The sequence below is a fragment of the Micromys minutus genome (genome assembly GCF_963924665.1).
Source record: "Micromys minutus genome assembly, chromosome: 19".
NCBI classification, from domain to species: domain Eukaryota; kingdom Metazoa; phylum Chordata; class Mammalia; order Rodentia; family Muridae; genus Micromys; species Micromys minutus.
This window is the reverse complement of record NC_137954.1, coordinates 33,648,514-33,673,629: the sequence shown is the minus strand read 5'-3', so window position 1 is coordinate 33,673,629 and position 25,116 is coordinate 33,648,514. Positions and strand designations below refer to the sequence as shown.

The 25,116-nt window shown below is 41.6% G+C and overlaps 1 protein-coding gene across 1 annotated transcript in view; it reads left to right on the top strand.

The window, feature by feature from the left end:
* The window catches only part of DNER (delta/notch like EGF repeat containing), a gene marked incomplete at both ends in the record, with an annotated part of 276,755 nt that overhangs the window by 205,974 nt on the left and 45,665 nt on the right, over positions 1-25,116 (top strand). Inside the window, one exon of the mRNA XM_080933397.1 lies at positions 5,753-5,977. Coding sequence (XP_080789523.1) covers positions 5,753-5,977 — 225 coding nt within the window. The remainder of the gene's footprint in view (positions 1-5,752; positions 5,978-25,116) is intronic.

Sequence of the window (25,116 nt, the reverse complement as noted above, 5' to 3'; positions counted from 1 at the left end):
TATTTGATTGGAAAGCTTTTTTTTCCAGCCTTTTACTCTGAGGTAGTCTCTCTAATTATCACTGAGTTTCCTGTATGCAGCAAAATGCTGGATCCTGTTTACTTATCCAGTCTAAGAGTCTATGTCTTTTTTTGGGGAATTGAGTCCATTGATGCTCAGAGATATTAAGGAATAGTGATTGTTATTTCCTGTCATTTTTGTTGTTAGAGTTAGAATTATGTTTGTGTACTTTTTTTTTTGGTTTTGCTGCAAGAAGATTATTTTCTTGCTTTTCATAGGGTGTCCTTCCTTTTGTTGAAGTTTTCCACCTATTATTTTATATAGGGCTGGGTTTTTGGACAGACATTGTGTAAATTTGGTTTTGTTATAAAATATCTTGGTTTCTCCATCTATGATAATTGCGAGTTTTGCTGGATATAGTAACCTGGGCTGGCATTTGTGTTCTCTTATGGTCTGTATGACACTTCTTCAGGATCTTCTAGTTTTTATAGTCTCTGTTGAGAAGTCTGGTCTTATTCTGATCAGTCTGCCTTCATATTTTACTTGTCCTTTTCCCCTTACTGTGTTTAGTTTTTTTCTTTGTTTTGAACATTTGGTGTTTTGACTATTATGTGTTGGGAGGTATTTCTTTTCTGGTCCAATCTATTTAGAGTTCTGTAGCTTCTTGTATAGTCATGGTCATCTCTTTCTTTAGGTTAGGGAAGTTTTTTTCTATGATTTTGTTAAATATATTTAGTGAGCCTTTTAGTTAGGAGTCTTTGATCTCTTCTACACCTATTATCCTTAGGTTTGGTCTTCTCATCGTGTCCTGGATATCCTGGATGTGTTGGATTAGAAACTGTTTTATTTTTGCATTTTCTCTAACTGATGTGTCAATGTTTTCTATGTTTTCTTCTGCCCCTGAGATCCTCTCTTCCATCTCTTGCAGTCTGTTGGTGATGCTTGCATCTATGACTCTCATCTCTTTCCTAGGTTTTCTATATCCAGGGTTGTCTCTTTTTGTGATATCTTTATAGTTTTTATTTTTCTTTTCATTTCTGTCACCTGTTTGGTTGTATTTTCCTGTAGCTCTTTAAGTGATTTTTGTATTTCCTCTTTAAGGGCTTCTCCTTGTTTATGTGTGTTCTCCTGTAATTCTTTAAGGAAGTTATTCATGCACTTCTCAAAAACCTCCATCATCATTATGAAGTATGATTTTAAGTCCAAATCTTGTTTTTCTGCTGTGTTGAGATATCCAGTACTTGGTGTGATGGGAGAACTGGGTTCTGATGTTGCCAGGTTGTCCTGGTTTCCATTGCTCAGGTTCTTGTGCTTGCTTCTTGCCATCTTTTTAACTGTGATGCTAGGTGATCTTGTTGTCTTTGACTGGAGCTTGTCTCTCTGTGGGCCTTTGGGTCCAGGGGCTCAGGAGGGAGGTTGCTCGTGGGTGTTCAGCTTTCTGTGGTAGGCTATGTGTTCCGACGGCAGTGGACCTGCTCTGGCTCTGGGCACAGATGAATGCTGGAACAGTCTGTTTCCAGTTAGCACCACACTACCTGTGCCCCAAGATTTCCCAGCCATCTCTCTCTGGTTAGTCAGTGGAGAGGAAGTGGGGACTCACCTATGGGCTCTGGATGGAGAGCCTCCTGAAGCTATTCTGGTTCTCAGCAATCTTCAGGCAGGTTGTGTGTCCTGATGGTGGCGGCCCAGCTCTGTCTTTGGGCCCAAACAGCAACAGTACTTCTAAGTGCTTGTATGAGCAAGAATGTGTTTAACAGACTCCTACTGAGCTTGTGAAGAGATATTCTTCTGAACAATTCTTGAACCTCTTCCCACAGCTGTTATCCCAAGAGCTCACCCACTTTGCCTTGCAAGGTGGCCTGATAACTGTATGCATTTACAAAGCTGTGTGTGTGACCACCTCCTGATTCCAGGAAATATCCTTAGCCATGTTCAGGAACATAGCCTTGGGGGACTCTGCGCAAATGTCAAATTTCATTATGTTCCAGAGATTGCCTAACTGTCCAGCTTCCCTCCAGTTTTCCTTCATACAGTCTCTGAATATGCAAAGTGAAGAAAAACTTACAGCTTAAAGGAATTTGAAACCAGCATTTATTGAGCACCATATATCATTATACCAGTAGGAGCCTACACATTTTGTAGGTAAGGAATTGGAACCCAAAATGATCATAAGCTTTGTCCAGGGTCAGATAAAGAGATTCAAACTTTTGTTCTTTCTTTTTGGCTTTTGGCTTTTAATTTCTGGAGTTACAAAATCCTGTTCCTGTTCTGCAAGGAAGGTCATGTAGGGGGCGACCGAGGAATGACTGAGTCATTTACAGATGTGTCATATGAATAAGAAGATAACAATGGCTTAAGGAAACGCAGAGTTTACTAGTTAAAGCCAGAGAACTTTCAAAATCTGGCGCAGCTTTCTCTTCTTTCTTTTGTTCTTCAATGCTTCAGCTGTCCAGCCATCCAGCTGAACTGATAACCCCGACTGCAAAACCTCCTCTTGTGTTTTCCATTGCAATCGACACCAGTACCACCCACAGGGTCTCTGGCAGACATAGAAAGATGTGGCTGCTTGGTATCGAACAGTTAGTATTTGAGGGCTGTTTTGCTAGCGTTTAAGTTCCATAATAAATTCAAAGAGCAGATATCAGCAACATCAGCATCCCACACAATGCCGAAACAAGCCAGATGGATTCAGTACTGGGTCGCACAGATTAGTGGGTAAAGGTGGTAACTGAACCAAGTTCTTTTTGCCTTCATTTTGCATCAACTTTTGGAGACAATAGTCAGTTTCTGTTCTCTGTCTATAGTTGTCTAGTTTTCTCAGCAGTGTTTATCCTGCTGGGGGCTTGTCCTGGAGCCTTTACTGAGAATCAGTTGGCTCTCTGTTTGTGGCTTTGGTTTTAGAATTCCTCTACTGTTTTATTGGACTGTGCCTCCAAGTGCTATGCTGTTTTGGGTACCAGGTTCTGGTGTGTTTCCAGAAGTCAGGTGCTGGGCCATGTCTAGTATCGTTCATCATGTTTGAGATTACTTGGGCTACGTGGAGTTTTTTGTGCTTCCTTATGAATTTTAGTTTCTGTTGATGTTGGTGCTGTTCTGTGAATGTCATTGGCATTTTCATGGGGATTACACGGATCTGTCACTTTGGGTAGTATAGATATTTTTTAACAACATTAAGTTTTCAATCCACAAAATGGGAGGTTTTTCTAACATTGGGTTTCTTTTAATTCCAAGAATGCCTTATAATATTCTTTTGCTTAAAAAAAATTCATACAGTGTACTTTGAATCTTATTTTTTCCAACCCAGTTCCTTCCAGACCATTCCACTCTCTCTGTCCATCCAACTGCATGGTCTTTCTCTCTCTTCAAAGTACTAAAGCCAAATAACAAACAAATGGACAAAATGCATGAAGTCCATTTTGTGTTGGCCAACCTCTCCTGAACCCCAGTGAGGCCTGCCTTGGAGTTTGCTCCTTTCCCAGTGACACTCCACTGAAGAAAAGAGATTTTGCCTCTCCCAGCAGCTGTCAATCATAAGTAGCTTCTTGGTTAGGGGTAGGACTTGTGTCTACTTCCTGGACTTAGTGCTGGGATTGTATCTGGCTTGAACCTGCACAGGCCCTGTGTACATTGTCACCTTTTCTGTGAGTTCACATGTGCATCAGCCCCATTCTGTCTGGAGGACGCTGTAGCTCTAACAAAACCATTATTTGGTTGCTTAGAGGAAAAACCTTATCTTTTCATTATCGTAAGTAAAAGGATAAAACCCCAAGCCTCTGTCCAACTGGTGCCACTTATGGGTAGATTTGGTCAGTTACTTTCCCAAACCTGTCTCTTCAGATTTAAGGAAACAGGGCTTACTTTATTGATGTCATACACAGGGCCAAATTGGATCTTTAATAATCCAAATGGCCACAGTGCATTTTCTAGACCCCAGTACGGAGAATTAATTTAATTTTGTTTTAAAATTAAGACGCATTTTAGATAGTTTTATTTTTTTAAGTAAATTGTTAAGTAAAGATACTTTACAGTGCTGTCATGTTTGTTGAGTTTTTAAGTATCTTCTTTTTAATCACATTAGAATGGAATACATGAGGGATAGAAAAAAACATTCAACTCTAGAAGACTCTTTAGAAAATTCAAGCATCACCAAATTTGATTATATATTATATTTTAGTTTGATTTCTAAAATTTAAAAGCTAAAATTAGTTTATAAAATGTTGAATATCATTTATTTTCTTTCTATTTCTACTCAGAATAATTCCAAGATAATTTTGCCCACTAGTGAGTAGTGCTTCAGATAAATCTGGGGATATTTTTGTTGATTTTATGGGCTCACTATACTCTTCACAATAACTATGGAAGTTGCTGTGATCACTAAGGAATTATGTGTGAGTGTAAGCGAACATAAACTAAACTAAAACATGAATAAGAAAAGTAGGATACTCAAGGAAAAGTGTACATGAGTAACATTCAATTTGTATTTTAAAATTTAAATATTTGTTGAAATTTCAAATCAGTCTTGAAGTATTGAAACAAGCTTAGGTTTATCTCATTGCTGAACACACATTCCCGTGTGACTGAAAAGATGTGCCCACACTTATATGTAATTTTTTAGCCTGAGAAATGCCAATTTTATGTATACAGAAAACAATAAAAAACACTTATCTGATAATCTCATTTAAAACTGAAATATGCAACAGCTTTACATAATATTATATCAGAAAGTATGCTTGCATGCATAATTTCTAGATTATAATTCATTCTTCTAAACTGCTCAATTTTGGCATTTTTAGCAAATCCATGTAGGTGTGCATCTATTGGTATGGACCAGTTTTGACCATTTTCTTCAACCCAGTGGACTGCCCATGCCTGTTCTCGATCTCTTCCTACCCCTCATCCACAGCAACCACATACCCACTCCCTATATCTCTATGTGTTCTTTTCCGAGACATTTCTACTAAGTGGCACAACATGCCATGTGGTCCTCTGGATCTGCCTTTGTTCTCCATGTCATGCTTTGGTGACTCACTCATCCCATGGCATACGCTAGTGACTACTGCCAAATGGCATCGCACAGTACGAATAGAGGGTACCATGTCACCAGAATCAATCCTTAAAATATCTTTATACATGTGTAATTGCATCCATTGAGTTGAGCATCTGAATATATTTATTAAAACACGGACTTACACATTTTGGAAGGATGAGTTACAATCTATGCATTATACACAACTATGTGATTGATGTGTGTTTTCAAGGAGTTGAATGAAGACAAATGGTATGGATGGGCGAGATGTCTCATTATTTATTTTATTTATTTACTGTTTTTCTATGTTTTAACAAGCACAGAACCACAGAATTTGCTATTTTAACACAGGGTTACCAAATCTAAGAGAAACATTACAGGTCTTGGTGGACTGTGACATATTTGAATTAGTAATTATATGCAAACATATTTAAATTTAAAAAATGTTTATTTTTTGAGACAGAGTCTCATACATCCCATGTGTCCCAAAACTGTCCATGTACCTGTGGATGGCCTTCAACTTCTGAAGCTCCTGTCTCTGCCTTCCTAGTGGTGGGATTATAAATCCTATATTGTCTGGTTTACTCAGTGCTGGGAATTGAATTTAGGGCTTAGTCCATGCTAGGCAGCTTACTCTACTTACTAAGCTACATCTCTAGCCCTTTAAAATATTTCAAATGTTCTAAATGTTCTAGGATTTAAGAGCCCTTCTATGCTTTCCTGCAGGGTACTACGGCTCAGCTTGTGAAGAGAAGGTGGACCCTTGCATGTCCTCTCCATGCCAGAACAATGGCACCTGCTATGCAGATGGTGTGCACTTCACCTGCAGCTGCAGCCCAGGCTTCACGGGGCCTACGTGCGCCCAGCTCGTGGACTTCTGTGCCCTCAGCCCATGTGCTCACGGCATGTGCCGTAGTGTGGGTACCAGCTACAAGTGCCTCTGCGACCCAGGTTGGTTCTACGTGTAGATAGCAAAGCTTGTCCTAGAAGACTTGGTGGTTTTGTCTTTGCCTCTGGGCAAAGGTCAGTCCCCAGCGTGTGACTGATATGCATGGGAGTGAATTTCTCTCGGTTGTGCATACCTACGCTTTTGACTTACTCTTGGTAGAACCTTATGCATCCCTTTTCTTTGACCCCCGGGCCATTCACACTCATCGTGAGAAAATAAGAAAGCACAAGAAAGCAGAATGAAGACTTTTAATTGGGGCTGAATCTTCTCACACAATTTTAGTGTCCAGAGAAAGCAGAATGCAGTTTGTTTACCACTGGCCTCTCTATTAAAACTCTCGCTGCATGTGCAAGCATGCTACATGCTTCCTCTGTAAACATTCAGTAGCTTCCTCACTCATTTTCCCAAAATCCTTTGCATTCATGTTACTGATATTTAGACTGCAGAGGCCTTGACGCCCGGAAGTCAGAGTGAAGCTCATTGCCCTTATGCCCATGTTTCTACCTTTGCATGAGCTAAGTCTTTTCATGACTTCCCAGCACAAGTCCCCACATGTGACCCCGAGGGAATCTAGCCAGTACCTGCTTTAACTGACCCCTGGCTATGCTCTAGTCCTGGGATACCTTTTCTCTGTTACTCCATCTCTCTTCAGGGATTGAGTTTGTTTCTCTCCTCTGAGTCCCAAAAATCATCCACAGCATCACTTTCATCATCTTCGCAATGTGACACAGTCACATCCCTCATACAGACATTTTGTTGCGACATACTGCACAGAAATTGCTGGTCCACAGGGTTAGCTAGCCTCCGGAAATCCTACCCATCTTAGCATGTGTGAGAATACCCCCTGTCATGTTTGCACAATGACAAGATCATCCAATGATGCATTGCTAGGGATGTTTCTCCATCCTTCAGTGATACGTGATGTTAAGGACCATGATAGGTGACACTACGCCAAGGGGTGAGAGGAATGTGTATAGGTGTTTACATAGATTTGAATCAACAGCTTTACCCCTGAGCCGTTGCTGACTAAGGACAGTCTTCTTGGGTTCTTTGCTGGCTGTGTTTCATCACTGGAATTTTCAGGGCTACATTTACCTGGAACGCCTCTTGACATTCACTTTCTTCATGTGGCCTCTTCCACATTAGAGAACCTGAGCCCGTATTCCAACCCCAGTGCTTGGCCCAGAGCTTTCAAAGGCCTCATCTCATACTCACAAATCAATTAGAAGTGTTACTGGGAAATGCAGCTATGCTTTCGGAAGGTAACGTGAAGCTTTTTGCACACAGAGTCTTCCTTCCCTGATTTTCTAAGCAGCTGATATTTTGCCAAGTTCTCCTTTCTCCTGTGCTCTCTGCAATACAGAGGAGGGGCTGTTTAATCTGCTTGGAAACCATGTTAGGATTCTCCTGAGAAGCAGGAGAGAAACACACAGAGGTTTATTTTAAGTAACTGGCTCATGCAATTGTGGGGACTAGCAAGTCCAAAATTCGTAGGGGAAGCTGGCAGGCTGCAAACCCAGGCACAGTGTCTGAGTTGTGCTTTGAAGCTAAAATCCTTCATTTGTAAGTACCCAAGGCTTTGGTCCTCAGGCTTCCAAGAGGTGTGGGGAGTTCCTTCAACCTTATGTGGTCATCAGCTCTACTCAGATGCCGAGTTTAATACCGTCTAAGAAAAAAAATGCCGTTTGGGTCTCATTATACAGAGTAACATCTGGATCCCTCAATTTGGCCAACTAGAAAGGTGCAATTAATGATCACAGTAATATTTGGAGGTTCCTTGTAAACCTTGAAGTGAAATATCCTCACTCCCCTGTTTTATGTCTCTCTCTTCTTTGGGTCTATATCATCTTTCTCTGCTAGCTTATTGGTTGACCTGCCTCTTTTGGAGGGAACCCAAGGCTATATTCACCAAAGTTGAATGCTGAGGGAGGGGGCTGAGCAGGGCTGTACTCTTCCCCACGTGGAAAACATATAGGACAGTGTGGTGTGTGCAGACTGAACAAGATGCCATTATGCTAGACAGAACCAGGCCCCCCTCATGGCATGACCAGGGCTCACTGTGCCCAAGCTTTCTGAAGGCATCATAGTACCAGTTGTTAGGGGCAACTGGAAGTGAAATCTTGCTGACAGGGCCTTCTCTATATTTTATTACCTGCTCCCGAGATCCTTTCCTCCTACAAGCTTCTCAGAGAAAAGCAGTACTGATCAGAAAAATAGCCTCATTTTCTCCTCCGAGTTTCTTTCTTTCCTATGCATATTAAAACCTCTGGCATATTTAGTATTTTTAAATTTTTAAGTGGAATGTAGTTATTCTGTCTGTTTCTCTGCCTGGGTCTCTCTGTGTGTCTGCTTCACTGTCTCTGTCTCTCAGTATGAACATGAAAACATTTACAGAGCATTCCTGGGCCACAGTTTTCTCTTTGGGTAGAGAGCTGGAGGGAGGGTTCAGTGAAGTTTCTCTGTTGATGGTGTGTTCAGCAAACCTTTTTTTACCATTAAGGGGTTGCCAATAGCATCTTTTGAGGCATAGTGGACTGAGACCTTTCCCGTTTATATTTTACTTTCTCCTGTCTTTTATTGTTAAAGCTGCATTTGTCTCCACTTGGAACATTTGATCAGTAGTCACCTATGATCCAGCACTATCCTCAAGGAGCTGCGAATCCCACAGAAAACACATCTTCTATTCATTCCATAATACCTTCATCTGTTACGCAGCCTCCAGTAGGCTCCGAGGATTCCACGAGAGCTCACTCATCAAATTCAGGACATCCAGTTGCTTCCACAGGGAATACTCTCTTAGATGGTCACATGACCAAAATTGCAAAAGGCCTTTAAACATCTGGCAGAAATTTACATTTTTAAGAAATGAACATGACAGGTCTGTGAATGGGAAATTTCTCATCTTAATTTTTTCTTGGAGCATATAATTTCTTTCCCACTCCTTTGCATAGTAGTTGAATTTTGTAAGAGTGGGTGAAATTGGGTGTCTGACTGCCGAGCGGAGGGCTGGGCCATCTTTATAGAGAGCAAACAGATCCTCTTTCATAAATGGCAGCAGATTGAAATCATACCAGATTGGCAATTAGTTCTCATCTGAGAAAGAAAAAAAAAATGAGCACGCCATGCCATTCTCATTACTGCAAATGAGATGTGTCAAATGAGAGGTGTCAATGAGAGGTGTCTGATTTTCAAGCTTCAGTTTTAGTTTACTGTTCCCCTGGTTCCTGATGGCGTTTTAATACTAAATAATAAAATGTTGCCACTGAGTAATGGCTGAAATGTCATCTTCCCATGATAGTTTTACAGGCCACTCAGTCTGTGGCCTGCAAATTGAAATTCCCCAGAGGCCAGAGAAGCAAGGCCTTGGAGCTGCTGCATATATGAGGCCTGAACATGCCAAGGGCACACAGTGGCACTTACTGGTGGAGCTATGACATCTGTGACATCTTGTAGATGGTATTTTAGAGAATCAGTGCTGTAGAGGATCAGTACTAGATTCAGTGGGTGACAGGAGGGAACCAGGTTCTGCTCTCTTTTGGCTGGTTGGGGCCTCTGATGCACTTGAGTGAGGACTCTCCACTTGCTTGTCAAGCCCGCCACTGCAGGTGGAACCATCTTAAAGAACTGAAGGTACAAGGCATTAGAGTAGTTTGCATGCAAATATATGTATCAAATTAAATTTTTATGAATGATATCTTTCATGACAGTGAACTCAATGCCAGTCAATCAGTGCCCTAGACCTGAACTGGGTGTTAGCTACGTTTGCCAGCTAGTAATCCCATGATGTCATCCAGATAGAGACTGAAAAGCAAATGAATTAGACTAATTCCAAACAAAATGCTTCTGCTATTGTCTTAGAAGAACCATACTCTTATAAGACTCAGATACTATTTTTTCCTATTGTCTACATTGGCCTTACCTGTAGGTAGGCTGCATTTCTGGGTGGCCTATGAGACATAAATAATATTGCTTCCTATTGTGATGTTCAGTATTCTGGTAGCAGGCCGGAGCACATCAGTATTCTGATAGCACTGCCTGGAAACAGAATGAAGATAAGACTTAACGGTTAGGACATTCATAGTGTGATTGAACAGCAACAAGGATATGAAGATAGGAAAGCATTTAGCTCACTAATGAGTGTCTGGATGCACAGGTTCCAAGATGAGTACAGTGGACAACTTTTATCTTTACTAACCAGGGAACTTCCTCTGGTTTACTGGGATGAGGACAGTGATTGTATTGATACACCATGATCTGCTCCAGCTACTTGTTCATGAGAGGTATAGATTGTATGTGAGAGGCATAGATTGTGTAGGTATACATCTCAGGCTCCCAATCCTCTGACACTCCTGCTTCATACTCCAAAATGTGATGCCTTTATGTGTGTGTGTGTGTGTGTGTGTGTGTGTGTGTGTATGTGTAGATGTGGCTATGTGTGTGTAGGTGTGTATGTGTATAGGTGTGTGTGTATCTGTATATGTGTATATGTGTGTATGTGTATAGGTGTGTTTGTGTGTGTGTATGTGTGTATGTTTGTGCATGTATATGTGTATGTGAATATGTGTGCCTGTGTATGTGTGTAGGTGTGTGTGTATGTGTGTATGTTTGTGCATGTATATGTGTATGTGAATATGTGTGGGTGTGTATGTATGTAGGTGTGTGTGTATGTTTGTGTATGTGTATGTGTATGTGAATATGTGTGGGTGTGTATGTGTGTAGGTGTGTGTGTGTGTATGTGTGTGTTTGTGCATGTATATGTGTATGTGAATATGTGTGGCTGTGTATGTGTGTAGGTGTGTGTGTATGTGTGTATGTTTGTGCATGTATATGTGTATGTGAATATGTGTGGGTGTGTATGTGTGTAGGTGTGTGTGTATGTTTGTGTATGTGTATGTGTATGTGAATATGTGTGGGTGTGTATGTGTGTAGGTGTGTGTGTATGTGTGTGTTTGTGCATGTATATGTGTATGTGAATATGTGTGTGTGTGTGTGTGTGTAGGTGTGTATGTGTATGTTTGTGTATGTGTATGTGAATATGTGTGGGTGTGTATGCGTGTAGGTGTGTGTGTGTTTAACCATCTGGTCTCAAGGAGGAAGGAAGAAAATCTTGTTTACTCAGATGCAGAGTCTTCCGTGGAGATCTGCCTCACTATTTATAACCTGTTAACACCAAAAATCCCAAACCAAAACAAACACCCACAAATAAAAAACAGTTTAAATTTCTACTTGGAAATGCTGATGGAACTAAGTACTTTGGGGGACAAGAACAGCAACCAACATCTAAAGCTTGCCTGTCACCCGCAGATAGATTCCCGGAATTGTTAGGAACTGGCTTAGTGCATGAGGCATGGAGTCCTATTGTGTCCCATTGGACAATGGGACAAGCATGCTGATACTGAGTAGCACTCAGAGGCCACGGCAGAGCAAGACTAAGCAGGACCATGTCAGAATGTTGTCTAAGACGTTGAAAGAGAAATATTATCACCCGGGCTACTCAGGGTGAGGCGAAGACAGGAAAATCGTAAATTCAAGGCTTACCTGGGCAAACAGTTTCAAAATGAAACAAAACAAAACAACAACAACAAAAAAGCAAAGACAGGGATGAAGATATCTATAGCTCAGTGGTACAGCACTTGCTCGGCAGGTCAGGCATGAAGATGTAGGTCCAATCTCCAGTAATAAAACACCCCCAAGATGATGTAACAGTACCATGTTCAATACTATTGCTGCTCAGTTTCTATTGTCAACCCATTTCCAGTTTCTTCCTCACCAGTTACACGTGCATACCAAATTATCCAAGGACTAAAGGATGGCTCACCATCTTGCTCATGACTCTTTGTGACTAAGGTGATAAATAGTTAAGGGCCAGGGGGCTGGGCAGAGCTTTGTAAAGGAAGCATTTCTTGGTTCGCCCATCTTTATGCTGTGAGACCCATGGTTGCCATCTCTCTGCCCTTGACTGTACTAGAGCGGGATGAAACAAGGATTTAAACGTAGCCAATACAGGGGAAAGAGTGGAGCAGAGACTGAAGGAAAAGCCATCCAGAGAATGCCCAACCTGGGGATCCACCAAACCCAGTCACTATTGCTGATGCCAAGAAGTACGTGCTGGCAGAAGCCTGCTATAGATGTCTCCTAAGAGGCTCTGCCAGAGCCTTACTGACACAGATTAATATGCTCACAGCTAATCATCAGACTGAGCACAGGGACCCCAATGGAGGAGTTAGAGAAAGGACAGAAGGAGCTGAAGGCATTTGAAACCCCATAGGAAGAACAACAATATATACCAAGCAGAGCCCCCAGAGTTCCCAGGAACTAAACCACCAATCAAAGAATACACACGGGGGACTACATGCCCACATATGTAGCAGAGGATGGCACTGTCTGGCATCAATAGGAGGAGAAGCCCTTGATCCTGTGAAGGCTTATTTCTCCAGTATAAAGGAATGCCAGGGTGTTGAGGTAGGAGTGGATGTGTAGAAGGGGGAGTATCCTCATACAATCAGGGGGATGAAGGATGGGAGAGGAGTGAACTGGGAAAGGGGTAACATTTGAGATGTAAATAGATAAAAGATAAACTGTTCAAAAAAGATAAAAAGTTACACACACATATACACAAACACACACACACACACACACACACACACACACACACACACACACACACACGACAAGACCCAGGCTTCTGTTGCCTCAGAGTAAATAAAAAAACAGGGTTAAATGGTCACCTTCATTCTTTGAGGGTAATAATGACTGAAAATGAAAAATTTAACTGTCTTTTTAACTCCTTCAACTCAGTGCCTGAAATTGAGAGCCACTATCCACATGACTGGCTCTGGGGATTGGGGCAGTGACCTCAGTGACCTTGTCCAGGCTGAACGTGCCTTCAGTTGCTGTGCCAAATATCTGAACTATTTTCTCTTAAAGAAACCAAGGTTTGTAGAATCCAGAAGCCCAGAAGGAGGAGTGACAAAGCCTCATTTTAATCTGTATCTGATAAACATTACGGATAGACTGTTCTTGACCAAAGGCTAGACCTCTTGAACGTTAAGAAACTTTTGCTCCTATATTAGTTGTGATTTTAACCTCTTACTTTGGCCGAACCATCACAAGGACAAACTCTCAGACTCTTCTGGCTCAGCACTGCCCCTGAAAATGTGGACACCTGACTTGAAGGTGGCCTTGACTGTGAGTTAGTGAGTGACTCTTAGCACAGAGGTGTCCAAGTTGAACATCACATGGAACAGAACTCTTATGAGTGAATAGGACCCCTCCCCCGACTTCTAGCCTGGCTTTGAAGATCCAGTGACAAGCTGCTTTGTAATTGATGCCAGGGGATGCTGGGTTGGGAATTTATGACTGCATTTGGTCTGATGTGTGCTGGGTGCACTTAAGTAAAGGAGCCTGACTTTCTGTGTCTCAGAGCATGCAGACACAGCCATCCGATGGACAGATGCACTGCCCTATCGGCTCTGGGAGTTTTTCTTGATTGGCATTTTTCACTTCTAGGGTGCTTGAAATTCTTAATTTTTCTTGCCCTCTAAGTCCCTGAAAGTCTTCTGCATTGGTTATTGTGAAACACAGACTCCCTTGATGTGTATCTTTTCAGTCTTTGAAATGTTCTTTTCTTTTCCTACTTTTGTTATTTTTAGTTTTCTACCTTGAAACAAGCTTTGATGTCCTAAGCTTCCCACAGCAAGTCTTCTGCAGAAATGACTGCCCATTTTGTCAGTGACAGTGGCTCTTCTGGACCTTGGAACCTCATCACTGGAGACCCTGCAACTATGGGTGTCATTTGTGACATCCATCTTGTGATTGATGATAACCTGAATGCAGAGTCTATATTAGAATTAGACAACAAACATGAATACTCTTCTGCATGCCCCCTTTTCCGGCCTTCTGGTTTTCAATATACCTGAAGGAATTTGGTGATTTAAATTTGTACAAAGACTTGAGAACCATGCCCTGCATGTCTCTTGTTCTTTTCCAGGCCCATTGCTTTACGGTTTTAAAGCTCATTGTGGAAGTTGATGCTTTTACAAAATTGCCTCCATTTTAAGGAAGATTCAGAGCAGTCAAGTTTGACTAGAAAAGATTTACACATGGCTCCTTCCCCTTCCTTCCTTCCTTCCTTCCTTCCTTCCTTCCTTCCTTCCTTCCTTCTTTCATTTATATAAATCAGTCTGAACTCCATGGTGATTATAGGACACTGTGCCTTGCCCACCTCACTGCATTACTCCCTATATGACACCACAGTCCTATTTTAAAATTCCATTTGGCTTCATAGGAGTTGACTAGCAGATCCTTAGAGAAGATTTATATGTTTTAATGTGTGAGTGTTTTTCTTGAATGTATGTCTGAGTACAGCATGAATGCCTGTGCTCACGGAGGTCAAAGAGGGAATTGGATCCCTTGGAACTGAAGTGATGGATGGTTGGGAGCAGCCCTTTGGGTACTGGGAATTGAACTCACATCTTCCTCTGGAAGAACAGTCAGTGTTCCTAACTTCTGAGCTCAGCTCCTGGACTTAAGTCTTAAGGATACATTTCATATCATTTTTATCATTCCAGATCTTTTTAAAAAAAGGATTAGTTGATTTGTTTTATATGTGTGAATATTTTGCCTCCATGTACATATGTGTGCCACATGTATGCCTAATGACTGTGGAGGTCAGAAAAGGGCACTGGATCCCTGGAACTGGAATTCAGGGATAATTGTGCACTGTTATGTGGGTGCCAGTCTTCTAGAAGAACACTAAGTGATCTTAACTACTAAACCATTTCTTCAACCCCCAGATAGCTTTAATGGCACAAATTAAAAAAAAAAATCACAAGGATGGAGAAGCAGCAACTGAAAAGGTCTCGACAAAGGAAGAAGTGAGGCCCAGGCTGCGGTTTTAGAAAAGCTCTTCTTTACCAACCACTCCCTAAAATCGCCTTCCTTTCCAGCCAGTTCCTTGGCACTGGAAAGACTTTCTGTCTGGGTGGCCTCACTCCTCTAAGTTGGGCATTATTCCTGGAAACAAGACCTTTGTATCAGTTATTGCTGCAAAGCAAACCACTGAAACTTGTTGGCTGAAAGTAACCATCCATAATTTATTTATAATTCTATGGGATGGCTTAGGGAGGGTTTAGCTGGAGTCTCTTTTTGGCTCTGGACAGCAGGGATAGAAACCACATATACTTTTGTGGTTAGTTGGCAAGTCAGCTGATCTTGAGTGAGCCATGCATATTGCTTGGCTGTAAGCTAGAGTGGCGGGGTCACCGGACCATTTCTTTTTCAACTTCCAGTATCTTGGGTGCTGGCTGGCTTCTTCACTTGACAGCTGAATATCCAGAGTAGCAACAGAGGACTAAGCCTAATATAATGCACTTTTTAAGTTTTCAAATAAAAATTGCACTTTTTGTTCTGTGTATGAGAACCTATACGCCATAGCACAAGTTGAGATCAGAGGCCAGCGTTCGAAGTCAAGAACTTGCTATCAAGCCTTAAATTTAAGGCACTTTTCTTGCCTTCCATGAACTTCGTACAAGTTCCTGCTCCCTGTCTGAAAATGTTCTATTTTCCTGAGATAGTCTCAGGGCCAGATGAGCACACATTACATGCACATGTATGCAGAAATGCACATACATGTGCACACTAACACTCACCTCATAAAATATCCCCTTGTATAAGATATGATTTTGGAAGAAAAGAAGAAAAAATAAAACTATTCTCTTTGTTTCCTTGAGAAGAGGTTTCAAGACTAAGGTTAATGGGCATCTGGGATCCAATTTCTGTCCACCACTCCTGACTGTGTGCGTTCTTCTTTATCTCCCACCGTCTTTCCAACAAGTTTCATTCTTTATATTACCAACCACATGGGCTCCCAGAGTCTGTAGTCAGCAAATAACGATGCCCCTTTGAGCCCCTGCTTTATGACTTCTTAGACATGTGTGTGATGTCTTGTGTATCTTTAATTCAGTATCGGCAACTGGAACAGAATGCAGGAGGACTCAAATTATTGTGTCTCGGTGCCAGTTTACTTATATTTTGAAATATTCTTTCTAATCCAATTACCTAAAGGCACTTTTGTTGGCTGAAATACCTTTATGGTAGTCTTTAGCCAAGGATGTGCCTCTGAAAGTCAGATACAGCCTGTCTGGTTTTCTAGCCATCTGGGATGGTAGCCAAGCTGGGAGGAGTATTTTAACAAGAAAGTGAGTGAGAGAAAGTTCTCCGGTATTGTGGGATTTCTTTGTTGTCTTTTGTTTTGTTGTTTTTTTTAATTGCACATATTTGCCTGAGAATGACAGGGGAAATAGTATATTCAGAAGGAAGAAGGAGAAGAAGAAGAGGAAGAAGAGGAAGAAGGAGAAGGAGGAGGAGGGGGAGAGGGGGGAGGAGGAGGAGGAGGAGGAGGAGGAGGAGGAGAAGAAGAAGAAGAAAAAGAAGAAGAAGAAAAGAAGAAGAAGAAGAAGAAGAAGAAGAAGAAGAAGAAGAAGAAGAAGAAGAAGAAGAAAAAGAAGAAGAGGAAGAAGAAGAAGAAGAAGAAGAAGAAGAAACCAAAACACAGTCAACATTATAGATTTCATACATCAAAATCATCTGGAATAACCCCAGTCCCATTTTGCTTCCCATCTCCCAAGTCTGTGACATCAAACTGGGTATCAAGAAGCCAATTTTGACAAAACCCAGAGAATACCACAACCAAGTCACAGAGTGTTTCTTAATTTTTGGTTGGCAAAAAATGACTGCCTTAGTAATTGTAATTTCCTAACAATATTCTTTTCAAGGGAATGGGGGTGTTTATGAAGTAAAAAAGCTAAGTTGAAAATACTTTGGCTAGATCTGGACCTAGGCAAGCTTCTTCTCATTCTGATTTAGTACGTATGCCACACAGTTGTTTTGTTCTGTTGCTCTGATCAAACAAAGAGCAACTTAAGAGGAAAGGGATTATTTTAGCTTACAGTTACCTATCACCAACCATCAGTAAGGGACGTCTAAGACAGCAGTTCACACCACAGCCACTGTCAAGAGCATAAAAGAGTAAATGCTTAGTCCTCAGCTAGCTTGTGCTTAGCTGAGTTCTTCACTTTTGACACCATTTAAAGCAACTTGTCTAGGAACTGGTGCCCCCTACAGTGGGTTGGGTCTTCCTATATCAGTTAGCTACCTTATTTAAGACAGTCACCTTTGGACAAACACAGGCCAGCCCACTGTAGACATCATTCACAGATCTCTTTACAGGTGATTCTAGATGGTGTTCAGGTGACAAGTTAAGCTAATCATCACGCCAGTCATACATCAAGAGGCCTGGGCCACAACCTGAGAGTTTTTGAGGTCTCAGCAGGACCTAAGAACATGTATTGTAACACATTCCCAGGTATGAGAACTAGTTCGACAGCGCACTGAGTGTAGACAGATCAAAGTGTAGGGGCTGAGTAGCTCACATCCTAAATTCTTAGGGTTAAATATGTTTTGGATTTAAGTTCTCTTTGGGTTTCAGAATATTTTAAGATACATAATGAGAAACCTCGAGAATGAGATCCCAATCTAAACACAAAATTTATTTATGTCCATATTTTTATGTCAGACTAGAGATAACCTTATGTAATATTTTGTAATAATTTTGTGCACTTCACCTGTAACCCATCGCATGAGAAATTTATGACTTGTGCTCTCAAGCTTATTCTTAAAATATTTCAAATTTTGAGAGCATTTCGAATTTCAGACTTTAGGATTAGGGCTGCTCAAACTACTAGTAAGGCCATAAATTAAAATGAACTTTAATTGTGAAATAAATGAAAAGCAATCATACATTTAAAAAATGCTCCCATTGCCTTAATCCTTCACAATTTGTGTATACACCCCCCACAAAGACTCACAGACAGACACACCTATACACAGACATACATATATGTACTGACACACACACAGACACACAGGCAAACAGACACATAAACATATATACACACATACAGATACACACACATACAGATATACAGACAGACAGACACACATATATAGAGACAAACACACAAACACAGGCATACACACAGACACACACAGATACACACACAAACACAGGCATGCACACAGACACATATAGACACACACAGATAGACACAGACAAAGGCACACACACACACACACACACACACACACACACACACACATACACACACAATTCGTGTGGATAATTCATTACCTGGCTTCTCACACTACAACCTCCATTATTAGTTCTTTCTGTTGGTCCAGCATCTGAGCTGGAATACTACACAGGCAGAAACTTTTAGGACAGGAAATCTCTTCTACATTTGATTTTCCCTGAATCTTTGCCTAGTCTTTAAGCGAAGACATAGGCGGAATCATTTTTTAAGTAATTTTGTACAAGACAGTCTCATCATAAAATCCACTCTTAAATCCTCTTGCGTTTGCTACACTTAGAGGCATCTCCACTGAACAGTGATGTCTACAGAGTTCAGGAGGTGAATGCTTTGCTTTACAACGAATAGCATTCATTTTAGATGTCCAATACTCAAAGAATATACCGGTGAATTTGTTTGTGAATGGAAGTAAAGGAACATTTGAGTCTCTAGTTTCATTATTAAAGGGAGTAGTAGTCTTTAATGCAGCTTGCTGACTGAATCCTTCTGTTCTGGTACCATACATTCCTTTCATAGCAGACATCTTTTTATGGTACCTCTGTGATTACATTTTAAATACACCCCTCCCCCACATAGCCAGTGTAGCTCATCATCTTAGCTAGAATCCACCCTCTAGTGGCCAAAAGCAACATGAAAGTCATAAGAGGAAAAGGGGGAAAAAGGATTTTGTGTATTTCTTTTTTGTATGTGACTAGGTTGTAACCTATTCAAGATGACAATCAAGTTTAAGATGAGTCACCTTCACATATGCACATGCTTCTGGGAATTTACATGACTCCCACTGCTCCTTGAACCCACACTGCACACATCTACACATCATCAGGGTTGCTGTCTCTGACAGGACTTTTTGTCCTTACACGTGTTGGGAGGAGAGTGCTGCTTGCTATCACAGATAGACTGCCAGTGGCTCGCTCTAGTACAATGCTGTTACCATTTTCCCCTCAAATATGATGTACAATTTATACACTTAATCTAGAGAAACTTCTGGATTTTAAACAAAATATCCCTACTGATTGGATAGTGTGATTCTTGTTTTTGAAAAGCATTTTCTTTACTAGTGATTCCTTCTAGTGTGGTGGTTGTTCCCTGCATCCGAATAAGGCTTTTCCTTCCCTTTATAGATGTTGATAGTGCTTTCATCCCTTCCCTCAAAAACTCTATACCGCAGTCATGCCTTTCCGTGTAATTCCCTGTTACCTTACTCTTCAGTCGGGGATTAGCCATAAAATGTGGTCACAATTTCCCTTACAATGCACAGCACTATTTGAATTTGTTGTACTGCATACATAATATCCAGAAAGTATAAATGATAATATTCTTCATATTACACAAATCGCATATTTTCATTATGGAAAATTATAAAATGTGGACATACATTTAAATATACTAAAGCATTGTCAGTTTTGGACAATGTTTTCCTAGGCATTTTAATGCATATTTGTTCAAACCAGGCATCTGTGAAGGGGGAAAAATAAAGAACTCTTCTGCATTTCTGAATGCAAAGGTTACTCTGCCCTATGACTTCATTTTCTTAGCAAATTTAATTCACCCAATTTGATTAGACGTCCTCTCTACTTGCTAATCTGTGTCCTAAGGAGCACAAAATGAACCATTATAAAGAGAAAACAAAGAATTTGGGTTTGGATATTGAGCAGTGAGTCCAAAATCATTCTTCCAAGCGGGAAACCAGATCCATCCCTGAAGTTACTCTCAGGGGATGCTGCTGTGGAAAGGTGGGTTTTGAAAAAGATGACCAGCATGTCTCCTGCTAGAAAACTCCTGGCCTTGGCTGCCAGTTTGAGAGCTGGGCCACCCAGCCAGGTACAGTGGAGTGTTTAGCTGGTATTGTCCATTTTTTCAGTAAGGGTAGGGTGGGGTTGGGGGTCGGGGGCAGCCTTTGCTGCCTATGTGATGTGGAATTTTAGAGCAATAGAAATTTTAAAATATATTATTTTATTATTAAAGTATATACTTTATATTTTAATTTCAGCTTTCCCTACTTTCTCTTCTCCCAGTCCCTTCATAGTTCCCCACAATCTACCCGTCCTTCTCTTCTAAAAGAAGGGGAAGCCTTCCATGGGTATCAACGAGCTTTGGCATATCAAGTTACAGTAAGACTAGGTACATGTTCTTCTATTGAGGCTAGGTCCGAGAGCCCAGTCAGGGAAAAGTCAGAGGTAGTCACTATAGCAGATAGCCTTTGCTCTCACCTTAGGAGTCCCACATAAGATCCAGCTACACACCTGTTACACATGTGCAGAGGACCCAGGTCCATCTGATGTTTTCTGGTTGGCAGTTCAGTCTCTATGAGCCCCCATGGGTCCAGGTTAGTTGATTCTGTAGGTTTTCTTGTGTCATCCTTGACCCTCTGGCTTCTTCAGTCCTTACTCCTGCTCTGTACAGGATTTCCCAAGCTCCACTTAATGTTTGGCTCTGGGTCTCTGCACGAGTTTCTATTAGTTTCTGGGTGAAGCCTCTCTGAAGGCAGTTATGCTAGGCTCCTACCTGCAAGTATAGCAGAATATTAATGGTGTCAGGAATGGGCTCCCTCTCATGGCATGAATCTCAATCTGGGACAGCCATAGATTGGCCCTTCCCTCAAACTCTGCTTTATCTTTTAGCCCCTGTATAACTTGTAGGCAGGACAAATTGTGGGTCAAAAGGTTTGTGGCTGGGTTAGTGTCTCCATCCCTCTACTGGAAGTTGCAGTTACAAGAGATGGCCCATTCAGGCTCCATATCCCCCATTGCTAGGAGTCTAAGCTAGGGTTACCCTCACAGATTCCTGAGAGTTTCCATTGTCCCAGAAATGAACCCTTCAATCCAATTCTCTCTCTCAGAAAATCCCTCATGCCTCATCCCTCCTGTTCCCACCCTTTCCCTCCCAGTTCTCTCACCCGCATCCACTCCTAGTCTATCAGTCTAATCTATTTCCCCTTCTAAGTGAGATTCAAGTGTCCAGTTTGGTCCCTCTTTATCATTTAGCTTCTTTGGGTCTGTGGTTTGTAGCATGGTTATCCTGTACTTTATGGCTAATATCCACTTACAAGTCAGTACATACCATGTTTGTCATTCTAGGTCTGGGTTGCCTCACTCATGGGTTACCTTTTCTACTCCATCCATTTGTCTGCAAGTTTCATGATGTCATTGTTTTAATGGCTAAATTATACTCTATTGTGTAAACATGCCACAGTTTCTTTAACCATTCTTTTGTTGAGTCAGTTTCTGGCTATTACAAATAAAGCTGCCATGAACACCTTATGGTATGGTGGAACTTCTTTTGGGTATATGCCCAAGAGTATTATAGCTGAATCTTGAGGTAGATCTATTCCCAATTTTCTGACAAACTGCCAAATTGAATTCCAAAGTGGCTGTACAAGTTTGCACTCCCACCAGCAATGGAGGAGTGTTCCCTTTGATCTACTTCCTTGTTATCATGATCTGTCACTTGAGTTTTTTATCTTAGCCATACTGATGGTGTAAGATGGAATATTACATTTGATTTGCATTTCTCTTATGACTAAGAATGTTGAAGATTGCTTTAAGTGCGTCTTGGCCATTGGAGATTCCTCTGTTAAGAATTCTCTGTATCCCATTTTTTAATTGCGTTATTTGGTTTGTTAATGTCTAGTTCCTTGAGTTTTTTTTTTTTTAAATAGACTTTGGATGTCACCTTTCTGTCAGATGTAGAGTTGGTAAAAATAGCTTCCCTTTCTGTAGGCTGCCATTTTGTCCTTTTGATGCTATCCTTTGCCTTACAGAAGATTTTAAGTTTCATGAGGTCACATTTATTAATTTTTGATCTTAGTATCTGAGTTGTTGGTGTTTTGTTCAAGTAGTTGACTCCCGCACCAATGTGTTCAAGGCAACATGTCCCTCCTACCAAAAGCAATCTGTAGATTCAATCCAATTCTCATCAAAATTCTACCACAATTCTTTATAGACATTGGAAGAACAATAATCAACTTCATATAGAAAAACAAAAATTCAGGTTAGCTTAGCAAACTTGTGCCATAAAAGAACTTTTGGAAATATCCCTATCCCTGAGCTCAAGCTATGTTACAAAGCAATAGTAATAAAAACTGAATGTTACTGTCATAAAAACAGACAGGTTGATCCATGGAATCTAACTGAAGATCCAGAAGTAAACCCACACTCCTATGGACACTTGATTAGACAAAGAAGTCAAAACTATACAATGGAAAAAAAAAGAAGCATCTTCAATGGATGGTGCTGGTCTACCTGGATGTCTGCCTATAGATATAGAAAGAATGCAAATAGATCTATATCTATCACCCTACACAAAATTCAAGTCCAAGTGGATTAACATCCTCAACATAAAACCAGATACACAAAATCCAATAGCATTAGAATCTTCTAGTGTTCAGATGTGCAGAGTTTTCAGTGTGTGTGAGCCGGGATCAGGATGCCTAGGTTGTCTGTTTAGGTGATGATTGTATTTTGGGCCATGTGAGCACACAGCAAATGGATCAGGTGCTTATTCTGTGTCACACACTGGTGTGTGCATCCCTTTGGTCTAAGTCTTATGGGCATCTTGATTAGCAGGTCGGAAGCCTCCTTCTATTACACATGTCCTTTGTTGTTGCAGATTCCCGTGAGTGACCTTCATGGAAGATGTCAGTCACTCACTGGGACTAAGCTGCAATCACACTTGGGTGGGCTAAAAGTCCTCTCAGCACTCAGCATTGAGATATATGTAAATGGTACCGAGTACCATTTTATCCACAAACGATGACTTGGTAATCAAGAATCCTATAGTTATCCGAACACCTCTCAAACGCAGAAACTACCTCCTGCTTTACCCACCTCTTCAGGTGACTCTCCAAGCATGGTACCCAAGGTCATCATACCAGGAGGTGATACAGATCTTTAGGAGCCTCTGCCATTTCTGTGGGGGACTCTGATCCCTGCCTGCTATAATTTTGTCATGTTCTGGATTAAGTTCTGTTATGTCTTATCGCTCTGGGCTTTTTAAAAAAATCTGTATCATTTTGGCTTGTTTCTTGTCTTCACCTTGACCTCTTCAGGGTCCTTGTCCCCCTTCTCAGCACTGTTCCTATGCACCCTACACATCTGTCCTCTTTCTCCCATGCTCTGAGGCTTCTTCACCTTTGGCTTCTTGTTTTTACATATTTTTATTAGAGTGTGTGTAAACATGTGCATACAATACACATGGAGACACATGACATATCATATATGGAGGTCAGAGGAAGGCTTTACCTATGTAGCCATCTTGCCGGCTCTACATGTCTCATCAGCTGTAGCGGGTCCTTCTCTTTAGCATCTATGTTGCTGTTTTGTCAATAAATTCATCAAATAATCCTGAATGCAAACTCATTGTTTTCTTCAAGTCATTTCTGCTTTCCTCCCAGGAAAAAAACTGTTAGTCCCCTTTGCTTACTTAAGGTTAGCTTCTAGAAAGTGCATTCTATCGACTCCTGCTCCATTACTTCCTTCAGCTTCTTCCTCCTAATGAGATGCGACTGTGTTTGCCAGTTTGTGGGACAGAAATCAGTCTCAGTAAATGTCCCCTCTTACAGCCCTCAGAATGACGGTGCGGAAATTCAGTGTAGAACAAGGCAGGAGCCTGGTACTGCTCTCTTTCCTCCCCACTCCCAGGCTCTATCTTTTACCAGGTCCTTCTAATTTACCTTTTAAGTAGCTGAGCAATGCTCCGGCGCCACCTTCATCCTTGTTGATATCCTGTGTTCATCCTGGCAGCCTCCTCAGTAGTCTAACGCAAAGGTTTTGAAGGGATGCTCTCTGCCTGTAAAGTATAAGCATCCCCCAGCATCCCCCAGGGCACCCTGCCACCTCTGAGTTTCACAGGAATCTGAAAGCTCACAGTCACTCCTATGAACATAATAGGATTATGTCTTCCATGCCTTCATCACTTAGCTACCATGGGCGGAGTGGAGGATTTGAGCTCCTAAGAACTGGCAGAGACTTGAATGCAAGTCATGGATTTATCTACTCACCCTGAATAGGGGGAAAACATAACAAGATCTTAAAGAAACTTCTAACTCATGCCTCATTGACTGCAGCTTGACAACAAGCTGTAAAACCAGGTAAAAAGTCGTTCTTTCAAGCTTCCTTTGCGCTGAATTCAGGTGGAGCTGGGGTCTGAGCAGCATGCCTTGGCCTGCTTGGCCTGAGCATATGGCTGCTGGGATGGGACAACCTTGCCAGGTTTCTTTCTTTCAGGCAGCACGAAGCACTGATCGCCCCCTTCTTCCCTCAAGGCAATGGAATGGATGAGTTGCTGGAATTTGTCACACAACGTGTGAGAGCCATCTGGCTACAACCAGAGCCTCAGAATTTTGGATCTTACAGAGGGTGACAATGGGCTAGTTCGGGCGTAAACAGTGTAGGCTGCAGCCTCTTCAGCTGGTGTTTAAGTGATGGGAACCTGTGGGGGAAGGAGAGGTACTGGCAGCAGCCAGACCTGCTTCCCAGTGGAGCTACGGGTGCTTGGAGCACTCTTCTCCTGGTCAGAGCCCACCACGTCTGTGCTGAGCTACTGAGTTAGTCACTCATGGTGGGCTGTGGTCTCCTTGTCTGAAAAGCCCTTCCTGGAAAACACCAGCCCTTTTGCTGGAGTGGATGAGGCCAGAGCACCCCTAGTTCTCCGTGTTCTCTATAGGTACAGCACCAGCAATGTGTGTGTGTGTGTGTGTGTGTGTGTGTGTGTGTGTGGTGTTCATTAGGGGGATTTGTTAGATTGGTTTGTACAACTGGAAAGGGCATAGTCCAAAATGACCATTAGCACGCAGGAGAAGCAGAGAACTCACTGGTTTCATTCAGTTCAAAGAGCCACCTTATGTAGCACCTCACAGACACTGAAGGTCTAGAAATTTCATGGGGCAATCACTGGTGTGGACTGCACTAAGACACTGAAGAAATTGCAGTCTGATATTCATATTGTCCTGCAGTGGCTGGAACAATAAATTCACCTTCTCAGGGAGAGCTTGC